This window comes from Strix uralensis, chromosome 11 (assembly GCF_047716275.1).
Source record: "Strix uralensis isolate ZFMK-TIS-50842 chromosome 11, bStrUra1, whole genome shotgun sequence".
NCBI lineage: Eukaryota > Metazoa > Chordata > Aves > Strigiformes > Strigidae > Strix > Strix uralensis.
The window spans coordinates 11,149,628-11,164,421 of NC_133982.1; the positions used below are offsets into that span (position 1 = coordinate 11,149,628).

At 52.5% G+C, this 14,794-nt stretch overlaps 1 protein-coding gene across 1 annotated transcript in view; it reads right to left on the minus strand.

Moving 5' to 3' along the window:
* The window catches only part of CORO2B (coronin 2B), a 46,012-nt gene that overhangs the window by 18,887 nt on the left and 12,331 nt on the right, over positions 1–14,794 (minus strand). Inside the window, exons 3-4 of the mRNA XM_074880635.1 lie at positions 12,781–12,847; positions 3,572–3,772 (exon numbers count right to left, since the gene is read on the minus strand). Coding sequence (XP_074736736.1) covers positions 3,572–3,772; positions 12,781–12,831 — 252 coding nt within the window. The 5' untranslated portion in view covers positions 12,832–12,847. The remainder of the gene's footprint in view (positions 1–3,571; positions 3,773–12,780; positions 12,848–14,794) is intronic.

The following is a 14,794-nucleotide window of genomic DNA, read 5'->3' on the forward strand; positions in this document are numbered from 1 at the left end:
TGAGATAGATCCACATGCTGCTGCAGCTTGTTTTTTTCCCAGCTGTTTCGGCCAGCCGAGAGCCAGCAAAGCAGAGGAGCTTCCCTGGTGTACACTGTTACAGGTGAGTTGCAGCACAAACACACCAGTTTATTTTCTGATTTAATAACTGCTGCCAAAAGCTGTCCCAGCTCTGGAATTTCAAGGGCTACAAGCGCAGCGTCATCAAAAAGCACCACATATTTTGTCCCCTCCCTGGCCAGTGGGCTCCGGGTCTCCCCATGCGTTTGGGTAAGGCTAAAGCATTTTGGAGACTAAACAGACCAAAGCTGGGCACAACGGTTTAGGGATGGAAACCCTCCCCCAGGGAGGGGGAGAGCAGGTTCTCCTGGGGCTGCTCAGCCCCATCACAGCTCTGGGGTCATGCAGGGATGTGAGAGCCACAGTTTTCATTTCAGAGGAACAGAAATGCTTCATGGCTACCGTTAAAAACCTGGAAATGCCACAAAATGCACCCTGGAGCGTTTGAAAGCCCAGAAGAGGTGAAGGCTCCTCCATGGGTGACTTTGTGCTGTGGATGATGTTGATGGAAATTCTAGATTTTAGCGTTTATGTGGGGAAAACTGGGGAAAACACTGCTGTTTGGGTTGTAAAATGTCCAATTTCAGATTCTCCCCATAAGCACATTCTCTGCTAAAAAAAGGCAGCCACACCATTCCTGATGTTTCTGGGAATTTTGCACAGATTTTTTTAAAAAAGGGAGCCCAAATCCTGGCTTTCCTATAATTCTAGGGGTCCTTCTGGCCCAGCCCCTCTCTGTCCACGCATCCCTTCACAAGGTGGAGAGCATGGGGATGGCTCGGGGGGGGATGGCCAGTGCTGGCAGCGTGTCCAGAGCGGTTGGAGCAGACACACGGTCCACACTGGACCACAAACGAGGATGGAATCACACCGAGCTGCTTTCCTGTAGAATTGCACCGTCTGAGCAAGATTGGGTTTTGCTCGTGGTAACAGAGCTCAACCCAGGCTGGGTTATTGTTGACTCAAAATAAAGATTTTTGACGCGGTCTCCTCTCCCCTTCAGCTGCAGATGGGACCAAATCCTTCGGTCGCTACAGTTTGGGGAGCAAATCACCGTTTTCTCGAGCCTCAGCCCAAGCATCCGCGCACAAGCTCTCCTTCGCCCACCTCCCGGGGGTATTTATAGCACAAAACCTTTGCAGTGCTGGGGAGAGGCTGGTTCCCGGTGGCCGAGGCTCCAGAATTTGGGATCCTGCCCCAGCTCTGCTGCAGAGCGGGGTGCGGGGACGGGCTCGGTAAGGATGGGGGAACAAAATGCAGCCGTGCTCCGTCTTTCCAACCTACGCAGCCCTGCAGAAGTGGTTACACACGCGCTCAATCGCTGCGTAAGCGCGCGAGGAACCCGCATTTCTGATGTGCAGGCAGAGGAACATATGGCCCAGGGTATGCAAATGCATTGTCACTTGAAGCATAAAGCAGAGGGGTTTCTCGTGAACATTTCTGAGCAGAACAGAGGGCAGAAATATAAAAAAAAAGAAGAGGAAAAAAAAAAGATGGCAGCAAATCAAATCCTGAGTAGATCTGCAGTATCTAGGTTACCTTAATTATGTTCGGCTAAATATGGATGCCAATTAATTAGACGGCTGCTGATTTCCAAAGAAAATTAGTTTACTCTTAATGAGCTAATCAGTCCCTATTTTTAAAAAAATAATGAAATTATTAGACTGTACAAAGGCCACTTGACACGGAGGGCCCAGGTCTGATTCAGCTGGGATTTATTGGGTGCAGCATTGCCAGGATTTCCACACAGAACAGGTTGCAAACGCCATCGCACTCCCTCTGCTCTTATCCCACTGGGGCCAGGCTACATTTGACAGAAAAAAAAAGGTAATTTACTGGCAATACAGGGTTATTAGCTCAGGACTGAGGGCTACGAGCAAGTGGTGTGTGGATGGGCATCCTCCCAGCTCGGGATCGGTGGCGTGGGGAGGGGCTGGAGCCCTCCAAGTGCTCAGACAAAGCTCCTGGTTTTTCGAATATTAATAAGAGTCAAGCTGTGCGCTGCAATTAAAACGCTGATTATAATTTCTTCCATCTGTAGCTGATTCTACTCCAGAAATTAAAGAGAAGTTCAGAAGAGATGTGAATGTTACACGGGGAAAGCGTCTAAGAGGAATGCCAGGGTGTGGGGAGACAGGGTGCGGGGGGGGCTTGGAGGGGAGTGTTCCTCCATCCCATCGCCGCCGGCTCTGCCACCTTCTCCTCCCGGCTGGAAATCCCGGCGGGTTTGGCACTGGGACTTTGCTGTCCAGGAGCCCGAGGGACACCCACCTTCTCCCCACACATGTCTTCCTACGCGATGTGTCTTTGAGTTACATGGGGTAGGTGCATCCTTAAAGGGAGTGAGTGCAGCTCCTTCAGTGTCAAAAATGCTCCCAAAAATAAGTGACTGGGAGCCCCCGTGTCCCCCATCCTGCAGCCCAAGAGCTGTGGGGCGAGAGCAGGATGCTTAGGGATGAGAGGCAGGTGCCAGCTTGGAGCTGGAGCTCCAGCATCGGTGCAACCATGGTACCTCGCAGCACTGCCCTGTGCTCAAGTTTGGGGGGCAAAGCAAAGAAAGCAAAGGCAATATTTATTTCATGTTCAAGGTCGCTGCTGCCTGGCTTTTCCTCTGAGAGATGCAGTTCTGCATCTGTCACGGGGACAAGTGCTCAGCCAGGAGCCACGCTGCACACCTTGGGGTCCCACGGGGCGGCTGCTGCAGCATCAGCTGAATTTACGGGAGTTTAAAATCGCATGAGCACGCAAGGAGCTGTGGCAACTCTTAGCTGGGGAAGCAAAATCCCAGCGCGGTGGGGAGAAAGGATGCGTGCTGCGAACAGGATTGACAGTGCAGAGGCGTCCGTGCCGCTTCTCCCATGCAAAGTGGTTTAGACGGGTCCAGCTGCAAAGCGAAGCTCAGCACAGAGCTCCAGGGCTGCTCGTGGGGGGCGACGGTTTGGTGAGGGAGCCTTCAAAAAAAATCTTGTGCGAGGTGGCATCTGCTGCAGTGCACAAAGTAAAAGCCCCTGGGGTTTTGCAGCAGGAAAACTGGGTGCGCAGCCGTGCTCTGCCCCTCAGGCTGCCCAGGGCATCGAATTTGAGGGCTGAGATTATATGGACAAGCTGAAAATCAAGGGCAAGGACCTGCTCGGCAGGATGAGGGGCTTCCCGGGGACTCCCCTGCTTCCTGGGAGCTGTGTTGGTGAAATACTGGGTAACAGACCCAAGTGGTTTCTGCCACTGTGAAGGGGCAGGGTGGGGATGTGCCCTGTGCCCGCCCTGCCGGCACATGCTCGCTGAGAGATGCCAAAAACGCTTTTAACCAATGTTTCATTTTCTTCCTAAAGAAAAAAACCAATCCAGTAAGGCAGTTCTAAATCCTCCCTTCCCCGTAGAAGAAAACCCCAGTAAAGGACAGCAGAGGCCCTGACACACAGAGGCAGGGATTCTCAGGTGGATCTGCTTAGGGACACACATTTAGGGACCAGCTCCGGATCGGAGTCGCCTCCGTCAAGGTCAAACCTCTTACCTGCTCAAGGGGGATGACAAGGAAGGAGCCCCCGCCAGCGCTCTCTGTCACGATGGCGAGGAAGCGGGCATTGACGGCGCAGAAGTGGTTGTCATGGACATTCTTGGTGATGGGGATGCCGTCGAAGCAGTGCTCCCGGCTCGCCACCTTCCCGTAGACATTCCGAAACTTGGAGCTGCGGTACTGCGGGCGCCATGACATCTGCAGGGCAAATGCAGAGGGCTTAGCCTTCTGAAAATAACCCAAACCAGGCTCTTCCCCAGTTGCTTTCCAGTTTCCAACCCCTGCTGCAAGAGGGATTTTGCCTGACGAGGTGCAGCAGTATTAGAGCAGCCCAGATCTGCGGATATAACACCCCCAAAAAAATGTAATATCTCCCCCTGGCACAAGGTACAACTCACAAAAGGCATTAAAAGGCTCTCTACTGTTGCAAAATTTAAGCTGATCTCCTTTCCAGCATGAACCGCTTATCTAGAACACACAGCACTACTACTTCATGTGCATATGACAAATGAATTAAGGCTTTTAATGCAATGACTTGGAAATGGATTGGCCTGGACCACACGTAAGCTGCATCAGGGCAGAACGAGAGCACTTAGCCAGGGAGCGAGCATCGGGAGAGCTGGTACACTCTGCGTTCCGCTGTCTCAGCTTATTTCACACAGGTGTCCCACAGAATCACAGAATCATCTGCGTTGGAAAAGCCCTTGAAGATCATCCACTCCAACCATTAACCTCACACTGACCGTTCTCAACTCCACCAGATCCCTCAGCACTGGGTCAACCCAACTCTTAAACCCCTCCAGGGATGGGGACTCCACCCCTGCCCTGGGCAGCCCATTCCAACGCCCAACAACCCCTTCTGGAAAGAAATACTTCCTAAGAGCCAGTCTAACCCTGCCCTGGCGCAGCTTGAGGCCATTCCCTCTTGTCCTGTCACTTGTTCCTTGGTTCAAGAGACTCATCTCCCCTCTCTGCACCCTCCTTTCAGGGAGTTGTAGAGGGCGATGAGGTCTCTCCTCAGCGTCCTCTTCTCCAGACTAAACCCCCCCAGTTCCCTCAGCTGCTCCCCATCAGACCTGTGCTCCAGACCCTGCACCAGCTTTGTTGCCCTTCTCTGGACACGCTCGAGTCATTCAATGGCCTTTTTGGAGCAAGGAGCCCAAAATTGGACACAGTAATCAAGGGGCGGCCTCACCAGTGCCGAGCACAGGGGTAAGATCCCTTCCCTGTCCCTGCTGGCCATGCTATTGCTGATACAAGCCAGGATGCCATTGGCCTTCTTGGCCACCTGGGCACACTGCTGGCTCCTGTTCAGCCACCTGGCAATCAACACCCCCAGGTCCCTCTCTGACTTGTCCCAGGTCCCTGCGTGTGCTGCAGGCCGGCTGCCATCGCTGCGGTGCTGGGAAGCTCCCAGGGACCCCCCAGCTCATCCCAGTGGACCAGGGATCCCGAGGACCCACTGTCTCGTCCTGCTTCCCCAGAGCCCAAGCGCTGCAGCTGCATGCACAGCAATGAGTGCACTTTCGCTTGTCCTCCCCACTTTGCTTTTTCTAAGTAAAAAAACCCCAAGACTGCTTTTTTCATTTCGGTCTTCTTTTGAACAGTCCTTACGGTAGCACAAGTGTTCACGATGAAATCTATAAAGATTTAAGGCACTTTGGGTGAGTGTTTAAGACACTTTAGAGCAACGTAAGTACTCAGCTCTATCCAAACACACCATAATTGCACGCCTGAGGACTCATAGCCATTCGCCGTCTTCAGTTACGCATTTATTCACAAAAGTGTGTAAGCGTGTACTGGGTCATTCGCTGAGAGCATCCCTCGGCAAGAGGCAACACCACAGAAATGCTCTGGTGGTTGCTCTAATCCTAAATAAATCCCAGTCCCTGCTTTTCCCCAAACTCAACGCCTCGGGCACACAGTTGGGAGCACGGTGTGCTTGATCAGCGTCTCCCAAATGGAAAAGTGGAAGGCTTTAAGGCTGGAAACAGTGGTGTTTCCATCTCTAACTCATACGAACAAGCTCATCAGCTTAACTCAGGGCTTTGAGGCAAAAGGCAGAGTGAGGAGAAGCAGAGGGTAACGTCCTGCGCTGTGCCTTGCAGGCCTGATGTCAGGGGACCTGTCGCCAGGACTTCGCGCGAGCAGACCCCCGCTGTGCCGATATTCCTCACCACATCTGACACCCTCCCTGCCTGCAGGAAACCTGCTCGGCCCTGTGTGAGGATTCTGCTGCACTGCTCTGACCCTGCATCCACCCATCACACCCCAAATCCCAGCTGTATTTTCCACCCCACCTGCAGCACAGATGCAGGGAGCATCCTTCTGAGGATGCACGGCAGCGCCGGGGCCGCACATTTGCTGTCGGCAATCTGCAGGCCGCAAGGAAAAAGGACACAGATACTTGAGGATTTAACCCAAAACAAGAGCGGAGAGACATTTTTGGCTGGAAAGGCTTCTGCTCTGAAAAAATGCAGACTCATGTCCAACAAAGCGCTGTGAATCTTTGCCAAACCTACCCAAGCGGTCGGAGCCAGGCAGGGCAAGGAAAAACACCCCGACCGCAGCTTGAGGAGTGGCTTTCAAGAGTTTCACTAAATCTTACATTTTCCTTTGTCTGAACAGATGAGTTTTCATAGTGAAATCAGATTTTTTTATAACCTTAAAAAAGCACAAAAATGTATTTTGATATCTTTTAAGCTCTCAATTTTCTTCGTGATCCCAGAACTTTCTGCCATCCCTGCGCCTCTGCTCTGGACCTATTGCAAAAAAGCCCCAATTTCTACCGAAAGGGCCATTTGCTCAGTCCTTCCCCCACTAAACTTTTCAGCGTATCCCCACGAAGGAGAAATCCCACAGACCCCCCCACTGCAGAAACCCCTCCAGCACACAGGGGTAGCAGAAAAGGGGCTTCCAATATTTTTTGCATCCAGAAATTCATCTTAACGAGTCGCTGCCAAATGAAGCGCCAGCACAAACAAGCTCCAAGCAGCCCGGAGACGTGTTTTTACCCTGAACGTGGATCCTCACGCGGGTGCTATGGATGCTCCCTACCCGCCACGGTCCCCAGCCGCAAGGGTGATGCTGCTTCCAGGACCTCAGCACTTTTGCATCTCTTTTTTTTTTTTTTTCCCAGCCCTCCTTGTATTATTCTTTTCACCAAAAACTGGGCAAGTCTCCACACAGCCCCCGCCACGCCGGGAGGAAGCAATAAGCTCAAGTGCCTGTTTCGCTGGAGAAATCTAGAGTTTCTTTCCTTTAACCTCAGTCAGTATTTCCTGCAAATAGCGTCACATCACCCCGCGGCCCCGGGGATGCAGACAGCCCGGAAACGCCGGAAAAATCCCTGGCAAGGGGCTCAGAGCTGCCCAGAGCCGGCATTGTGCGGCGGGCGGCTCCCGGCCGGGCCCTTTCCTGCAGATTTCTGGGTTTGGCAGCCAGCGGAGTCTTTCCCGTGCCAGAAATATCTCCCTGCACCACGTGGGAGAGCTGGGGACTTGGGGGGGCTCACGGGGGTCCCAGCCCCACCGGCTGCGGCGAGCATCAGCCTTTGGATGGAGAGGGTGCTGCGGTGCGGGAGGAGTGGGGAAAAGCAGCTGATGGGAGAGTTTCACGCCGATGGGTGGCAGATTTTGGTTGAAAAATAATAAGCTCAGCCTCCTTTGCCCCTTCGGCTGGCTCCGGAGCAGGCTGCTCCTGCCGGCATTTTGTCTTGTCGCTGGAGCAAGGTGCTCAAGAGGTAGGCGGGTAGGAAAAGTCCACCTTCAAAACGTCATCTTCGTGTCTGGTCCTTCAGCAGATGGCTGTGGTGGTGCTCCCTGGCTGGAAAACGTCCTGAGGAAGCAGCGTCTTGCTCTGCGGAGCCATTTACACCGCTGGGTTTGGCACGTGGAGGTGCTGCCAGCACCCAAGACTGCCATGTTCTGCCAAGACCCCTTCCCCTGTGGAGCCCACTGGGCTGCAGGAGGCTTTGCCTACGAATAAAAACCTGGAAAGATATTCTGGCTGTGAAAAAAATCAGCAGTTTCCCATTGCGTTATCCCATTTGGATGTTCTGGTGAGTGATATTTCAGTTCTGGATTGATGAAAACATCTAGTTTCTAAGCAGATGCCAGTTTTATTTTTCCATTTAACTTTATTATGTATTCCTGCACTTATTTTTCCCCAATATATACTTCATCCTTCTCTTTGAAGCCAGTGTCTGCAGACAGACATATCTCTTGGGGCTTCCAAGGATCCAGGGGATACGGGAAGCAGCAGGAGCCCTTTGGTTTCTGCCAGCAGCCCATGGTGGCCACAACACTGAGCCTGTGGCAACGCCACTGGGGACATCAGAGCCCCGATCCGGAAAAATTTCCCCAGTGCCCGGCTGCTCCCAAGCTCACACGCAAGGCCACCAAGGGACCTTAGGGATGCCAAGAGGAAGAAAGTCAATGAAAACCTAATGTGCAAAGGTGATGCACCGCCCTTGTGCTGGCAAACACGGCCACCGTGTGGAAAGTCATCACAGCAAAATCCATGGTTTCACAAGAAACACCATTTTATGATGAAAAACTGTTGAAAACAAGTTGAATTTTCTAGCCAGGAGGATGAAAATCTCCTATCCCACAGTCTCTGCAATCCAAGGTAGAGGTATATTTTCAAATGGGAAACAGTTTTGTTACTTACTTATTTATTTTCCCTCCACGTGCTGCTTTGCAGAGTCCTTCGCTCCCCGGGGTTTCCAGGCTCCGAGGGGCCACGCTGAAGCTCAGTGCTGGACAAACATCCTATTTCCTGGCCAGGCCAGCAAAGGCTTTTGAAGATGAGGAGGGTGGATGTTGGGATGCTTCGGCACCGGCGGGATGCAGCTCAGCATACCCCTCCGGCACGGAGTATTTTGCAGGTGGTGCTGACATTTCCCAGTCGGGGAGGAAAACAGCCCCTTCCCCAAAGGAGTTCGACCCGGGCGAGACACAGTGGGAGAGGAAAGGCTGGAAAAAGCGACCCAGATGCGGTCCCACGCCGGCCCCACTGCCTCACGCTTCCTCCCAGGGGGACGGTGACAGCAGCCTGGGGCTTTGCACGGGGGTTTGCATGCAGAAATATCCAGCAATTCTGGAAGTTATTATCCAAAGCATTTGCAATCCTACAATATACAATTTTTATGAAACTCGCTTTTTGAGTAATTCTCTACATTCTGCTGATGCTAATTGGCATCTTTATTTTTCCATCACCTCACTCTCAATGGCTCAGAGGCATTAAAAAAAGTATTATTGATTTATTAGAGTCATTTCCATCCATCTCCAGAATCGGACTAATGTGCCACCATTTCCAAGGTTCATTCTAGTTCTGCATTATTCTTGGACTCTGGTTTTTCCTTTCATTACAAAATTCCTCCCTTGTTTTGGGTTGAGCAGAACTTACATGAAAAACGAGAATATTATAAAGCACTTTGAAGTGAGGCAATAAAATAAATCACATCCCCAATCACGACATTCAGCATCAACATTAACCTCATGAAACAAGCAGCAGCAGAGAAATTCTATGCTCCGCTCCGGCGTTTTTAGGCTCATTGCAATGTTTTACTTATTTAAGTGCTTGAGGGGAAGAGTGTGTCCCGAAATCCCAAGCTGGAAGGTGGAAATCTCCTTTGTTACAACAATTTGAGCAAAAAATGGGTGAGCTGGGGAGCCCAGAGCAGGGGTACAGGCCTGTGTAGAGCATCTCTTTCCCCTTCCTCCCCTACCCCTGCTCCCGCAGCAGCTCCGGGCAGCACTGCCATCCCGCTCCTCCTCTCCAAACAAAAGAACAAAGCAGCTCATTGAGGTTTCATAATCCGAGCAACGATATCTGCCACCACCGGGCATCCGCGCCCAGGCTGGGGGGAACAGCCCTCGTTTAGCAAAACTACTTCACTGAAGGGGCAATGCAGAGGAGTGCTGGGTTGTTTCTGTGTGTCATTGCGTCAGGTTTTGTGCTGCTCCTCAAAACCAGAGGAAAACACACAGACCTGAAGGTGGAGAAGGACCTCAGGGACAATATTATAGGCAAGGAGCTAGGTGTTTGCAACTCTGGGTGAAGCCTGCAGCACTCCCTGGCACCTTCACAGAGCCACATTAATATCTCACTTGACCCTGCCCCACTGAAAAAGCAGCTACGGGTAGAAGGCGGCCAGGAGCATGCCACGTAGGGCCGTTAGCAAGAGATTTTCCATGCACGATAGGCCTGGATTAAGGTGCTGATGCTGAGGAGCGGCTGCAGCCCCGTACCAGGGAAGGGATGGGTACGTTTCCCTCCCCAAGAGCACAGGCCGGTCCGTGAGCGGAGGTTGCAGAGACCTGACTTCCCTCTTTTTCCCCATCTATCCTGGGAGCTGCAGTACCGCATCACCTAGCGCAGGGCTGACCCACGAGCAAGAAATGGAGGCATCTGCCCAGGCGGCGCAGGGAGCATCCCACGAGCAACCCTGCGGCTGTGGGGGGGGCAGAGCTGCCCCGTCCTGGGCACCCCGCGAGCTCCTGCTTCTTGCAGGGTGGGGAAATAAGCTTTTAAGTGGCTGCCATTCGGTTTTACAGCACAAAGCAGCTTCAGGAGCAATTGCATTAAAAAATACCAAACAAACAACTTTTTATTTTGTGAGTTTTTCTCTAGGATGGAGGACTGGTACCCGCCCCGCAGCCCCCATCAGCCGGGCAGAGCAGATGCCATGGGGCAGGCGGACCTGACCCGCGTGTCCCAGGCAGCCCACACAAACCCCACGGGGACCAGCTCTGTCCACATCCCCTGGGAACGGCACTGCCATTCGCCTGGAAAAAAAAGGAACCAAGAAGCAAAAACCCAGCCCCTCTCTGGAGGCTTTTCTGATCTGCTGGCAGCTCCAGCCTTTGCCTACCAGCAGCAGCAGGACACAGCTCTTGTCTCAATGTGTTTATTTTTAAATGCATCTTTTCAAGCATCGGGAGTCTTGGCAACAGCAGCCGGGAGGGAGAGCTTGCGCAAAGAGCCCCTAACGCTGCAATAGGCAGTTACACAGCACAGTGGACTGTAATCCCTAAAAAATCTGTATTTCCTATATATAGCCCCATTTAATCTGCCCCAAACATGAAAGCTTTACAGAGAAATGAATTTCTGCTTTCACCTGTATGAAGCAGTCATTTTGGGGGGGTTGGCAATACCCCCCCAGCCCCCGCGCAGTGGGAGCCCCTTCTCCTTCACATGGTGCCCCCCAGGGTGACAAGGAGGCTGTGGCACCTACAGCAGCTCTTTGGGTTGCCACGATGACACGTAGCATCTCCCATGGCCTTAGAGAGGTTTTTTAATGGGAAACCAGTGCTCTTTCATCGTGACTCCCCCATTTGTTGTTCTGCACATGGTTAAGCGTCAGGGTTATGGTTGACTAGCGAGAAAATATATTTGCATGAAAAAGTGTGTTGGGAAAAGGAAATCCAACAGCAATTGTTTGCCCAGAAAATCTGGGGCTTTCAGGAGGGGGTTTGTGGCACTCCAGGAGACAGTGCCTTTCCAAAATCACATTATTCCCTTTTTTCTTGCCCCCTCATGGCGCAGGCAGAGGTTCTGGCAAGCGTTCCCCATCTGGGGCTTTCCAGTTAAAATCAAGGCAGAGTTTTGTATGAAAAAAAACAAATACAAGTGAAACCCACCCCGTCACTGCCCCCCTTGCGTGGGGTTACTTTCCCTCTCTCCGGAGCCAGCACGTTGCCTGCGCATCCCTGGCAGCCGCTGGGCAGAAGTTATTTTCCATCAGAAAGGTCAGCGGTGCTCGAGTTTGAGGTTTCAAGTATTGATCAGCCATTAAGGCAATGAAGTGTTACCGGGCAAAAACAAGAGCTGCTTTTAGGTCTTAACCAAGGAAATGGCTTCATTTGTAGGAAGCACAGAGCTGCCCAATCCCCCCCACCCTGGCCCAACAGCTCCCTGACAGCTCCCTCGTGCAGCGAGCGGGGAAGAAAACATCAAAATATCTCAAACTTTTTAGAGGAAAAGCCACTACCAGACTCATTGCCATGCCACACTCCCGAGCACACTGCCACGTGCCTTCCAGGACAGAGCCATCGTCCCCAATGCCCCCCGCGAGACAGGCACAGTCCTGCTCTGGTCCCGATGCTCCTCCACACCCGGTGAGCATCAGCACTAGGGGGTTTAGGAGCCTCGTGGCCGAGGGGGGGTTAAACCCCTTCGCAAAGGATGTGATACATATTGGCCACGGACTTGAGGGGGAGCCCAGGCCCTGCAGCAGCCAGGGGCAGGGGACCTGAGCTGGCGGAGCGCTGGGATGAGCAGGGCTGTGCTCATACCCTAAATCAACACTGGCAAACAGCAAAACACTGTCCCCGCAAGCCCAACGTGGTGGGGGAGCCCCTGCAAAGCCACCTCCCCGCCGCATGCCCATCCCTGCTCGCTTTGCTTGAGCAAAGCCAACATTTTTTGCACTCGGAGGGGAAAATGCCCAAGCAGGAGCTGGCAGAGCCACTTGTGGGCTGCGGCAGGATGGTGTCACCCCAAGACATGTCCTGCCCAGACTCCTCCGGACACGGAGGATGGGATCTGCTCAGTGCATGCCCGGTGCATTAGCAAAGCATTTATGTAGGATTTATGCTGTTGGAATCCACTCCCTAAAGAAAAGCTTGAAATTAAACAGCTATATTTTGATAAGATACCCAGCATTGCCAAAATTAGTCATCAAATGCTTATTGTTCCATGCACATTAGATTAGAGCCAAACAAATGCTGATTTTAATCTCTCCACTACTCTAATGCTCTGATGCTTCTCAATTCAACCTTGAAAACGGCTTTTGTTCACATTAATGGCTTTCATGCTAACGAGGCTCGGTAAGATTTAACATTTAGGCACATCCCGTTCTTCATTTTAATAACAATTCCACCACAGAGAGCAACACATGTTCACAGTGTGCAGGCGTAATTCAGCCACCAAACGTGTCTGAAAGTCCAGATTTAGTGTTGCTGCAGGATTGATGCTTCGGCCGGGGCACCGGGGCGCGTCTGCAGCCCGAGCTTGACTTAAAAGCAGACGGGCTAAGAACTGCCGAGTCTCCGGTGTAAATTAAGTGGTTTCTCTTTTGTGCCAAGGGACCTTCAGAGCAGAGCCAGCCAGTTGGGCTCTTGGCTCACTGGGGCTCAGCTGCTGTTTCTATGCATCTCTCTGTCCCAGCCTTATTAAAATGCCCTGCGCGGGACACTCACCAGGCTGCCGTGCTTGCTTCCCAGCACGCTAGACTTGTGGAGGTCTCTCATTGACTCGACAAGAGCTCTGTGCAGAGAGGGAAAGCAAAAACATTCAATTCACCATCCCGGGAGGCTGAGATAAAACACACAACCCCTTCCTGCTTCTCCATGCCGCGGCGTTGGGCAACGCATGGCAGGGTCCGACCCCCACGGGGCTGTTCCCGGGTCATTTTGGCATCACTGGCGGCAGGGCACGAGGCTGAGCCCCCCAGCTGCTGGCAGCAGCCATCACACCGACCCCTGTCTCCTCCTCCCCGGCGACTGCCAGCCCCGTTTAGGGTAATTACGCATCACCGCCTACTTTCTTCTAGAGAACAAAGTAATTCCAACACAAACAGTTTTGCTCCTGAGACCGTTAGCAAATGGAAGCATTTATCTGACTCATACACTGCTAACATGCTCATTAACCTGTCCTGTCCGCAAACCTTGGGATCAGCGGTGGGATGTAAAGCAACATCTATTCATACATCCAGGTGTGGGATATGATCTTGCCCAGAGCCCCCAAAATATCGGCATGGGCACGACCACCCCTCGCCTGCCGCAGCCAGGGCAGGATCGGGCCCTAAACCTTGCACGGGGATGGCCTGACACGGCAGCGGGGCCGCGGTGGCTGCGACAGGTGAGGGGCTGCTCCGCGCAGCCTCCCCCTTCCTCGGGGAAGCACAGGAGGGGGAACACTTTTTTGCTGGATATTTTCAGTGCAACTGGCTTTTTGCAAGCAGCAGAAAAGGGGGGGTTGCACTGAGCTGTGGGGAGAAGCCGTTTCACCTGCTGCCATGGAGAAAACTTCTAAAATGATGCACAGGCTTTGATTTTAGAATTTGTGCTTCTCTGCAAGAAGCCCTTGCTTGACCTTTGGAAAAAGGCAGTTTGTGTGAAATCCAGCACAGGCTGATGGATGCAGCTTGTTGACGCTTTCCCAGCCCGTGAAGCAGCCCCAGGCGTCAGGGACATCGGCCGGAGCCCTGCACACCCGCATCGGGCTGACAACAAGCAGCAGCACAGCAGCGATGCCGATTGGAGCCCCAAAACCAAATTCTGCCAGTCTAAGACTGTTACAGGGGCCAGGTTGGGAAGAAGGGGGTTAATAGTTGTATGAGGTCGTTCAGGATTATATATTGACCACTAAAAAGCAGTTATGGGTACTTATGAGACAGGCAAAACTGCAGATCCCATTACAGCATAACTATGTCGATAATGAAGAATAAAGCTCCCCATTAAGCCTCCATGCAGCTATTATGGTTTGGATGGTTCAGTAGTTACGACTCCAAGATAACATCAGCGGTGCAGCAGGACCTCATCCATCTCCTGCTGCCAGTGGCTCCCTGGCTGGGGCTGGTCACAGCTCTGCTTGCCCCAATCCCCTGCCCCGGGGTCTCACACAGACCCGTGCAAGCCCCTCCACAGCAGAAATGCTCCGTTGCCAGCACTGGGGATGCAGTCCCAAATGCCATCAGCATCGTGAAGCTGCTTCTTCTTTCAGATCAAGTTTTTCTATGTATGTTTCGATCCCTCAGTAAAAAAAAATATTATACATAGCCCAAATTAGTTATAAATGTTCAAGAACAGAGAAAAGAGTCTCCTTGGGAAGAAGTGTTTTTCCCCTGGTCCTGATACGGGTTTGATCCCCATGGAAAGCTGATACACAATTGCATAATTTTTGCTTTATTGACAGAACATGGAGCCCCGGGGCACTGCGCCAGGCAGAGCTCAGCAGGCGCCGAGTCACGGGCACGCCGGTCCTCGTCCCTGCCAGCTGATGCTGCACAAGGCCATGTGTGATAAAGCCCTCTTGGCCCTCTCGCCTCTTGCGGGGAGAGGGGAATCAGCTGGGCAGGGAGAGGGTTCTCCTGCTCCCATCCCACCCCACCAGCTCCATTTCCACCAGCTCCTGCCAGGACACGGTGCTGGAGCATCTGTCCCATGGCTCGTGTGTGTTCATACCACTGTCGAGACACCCCGTGTCCCCCGT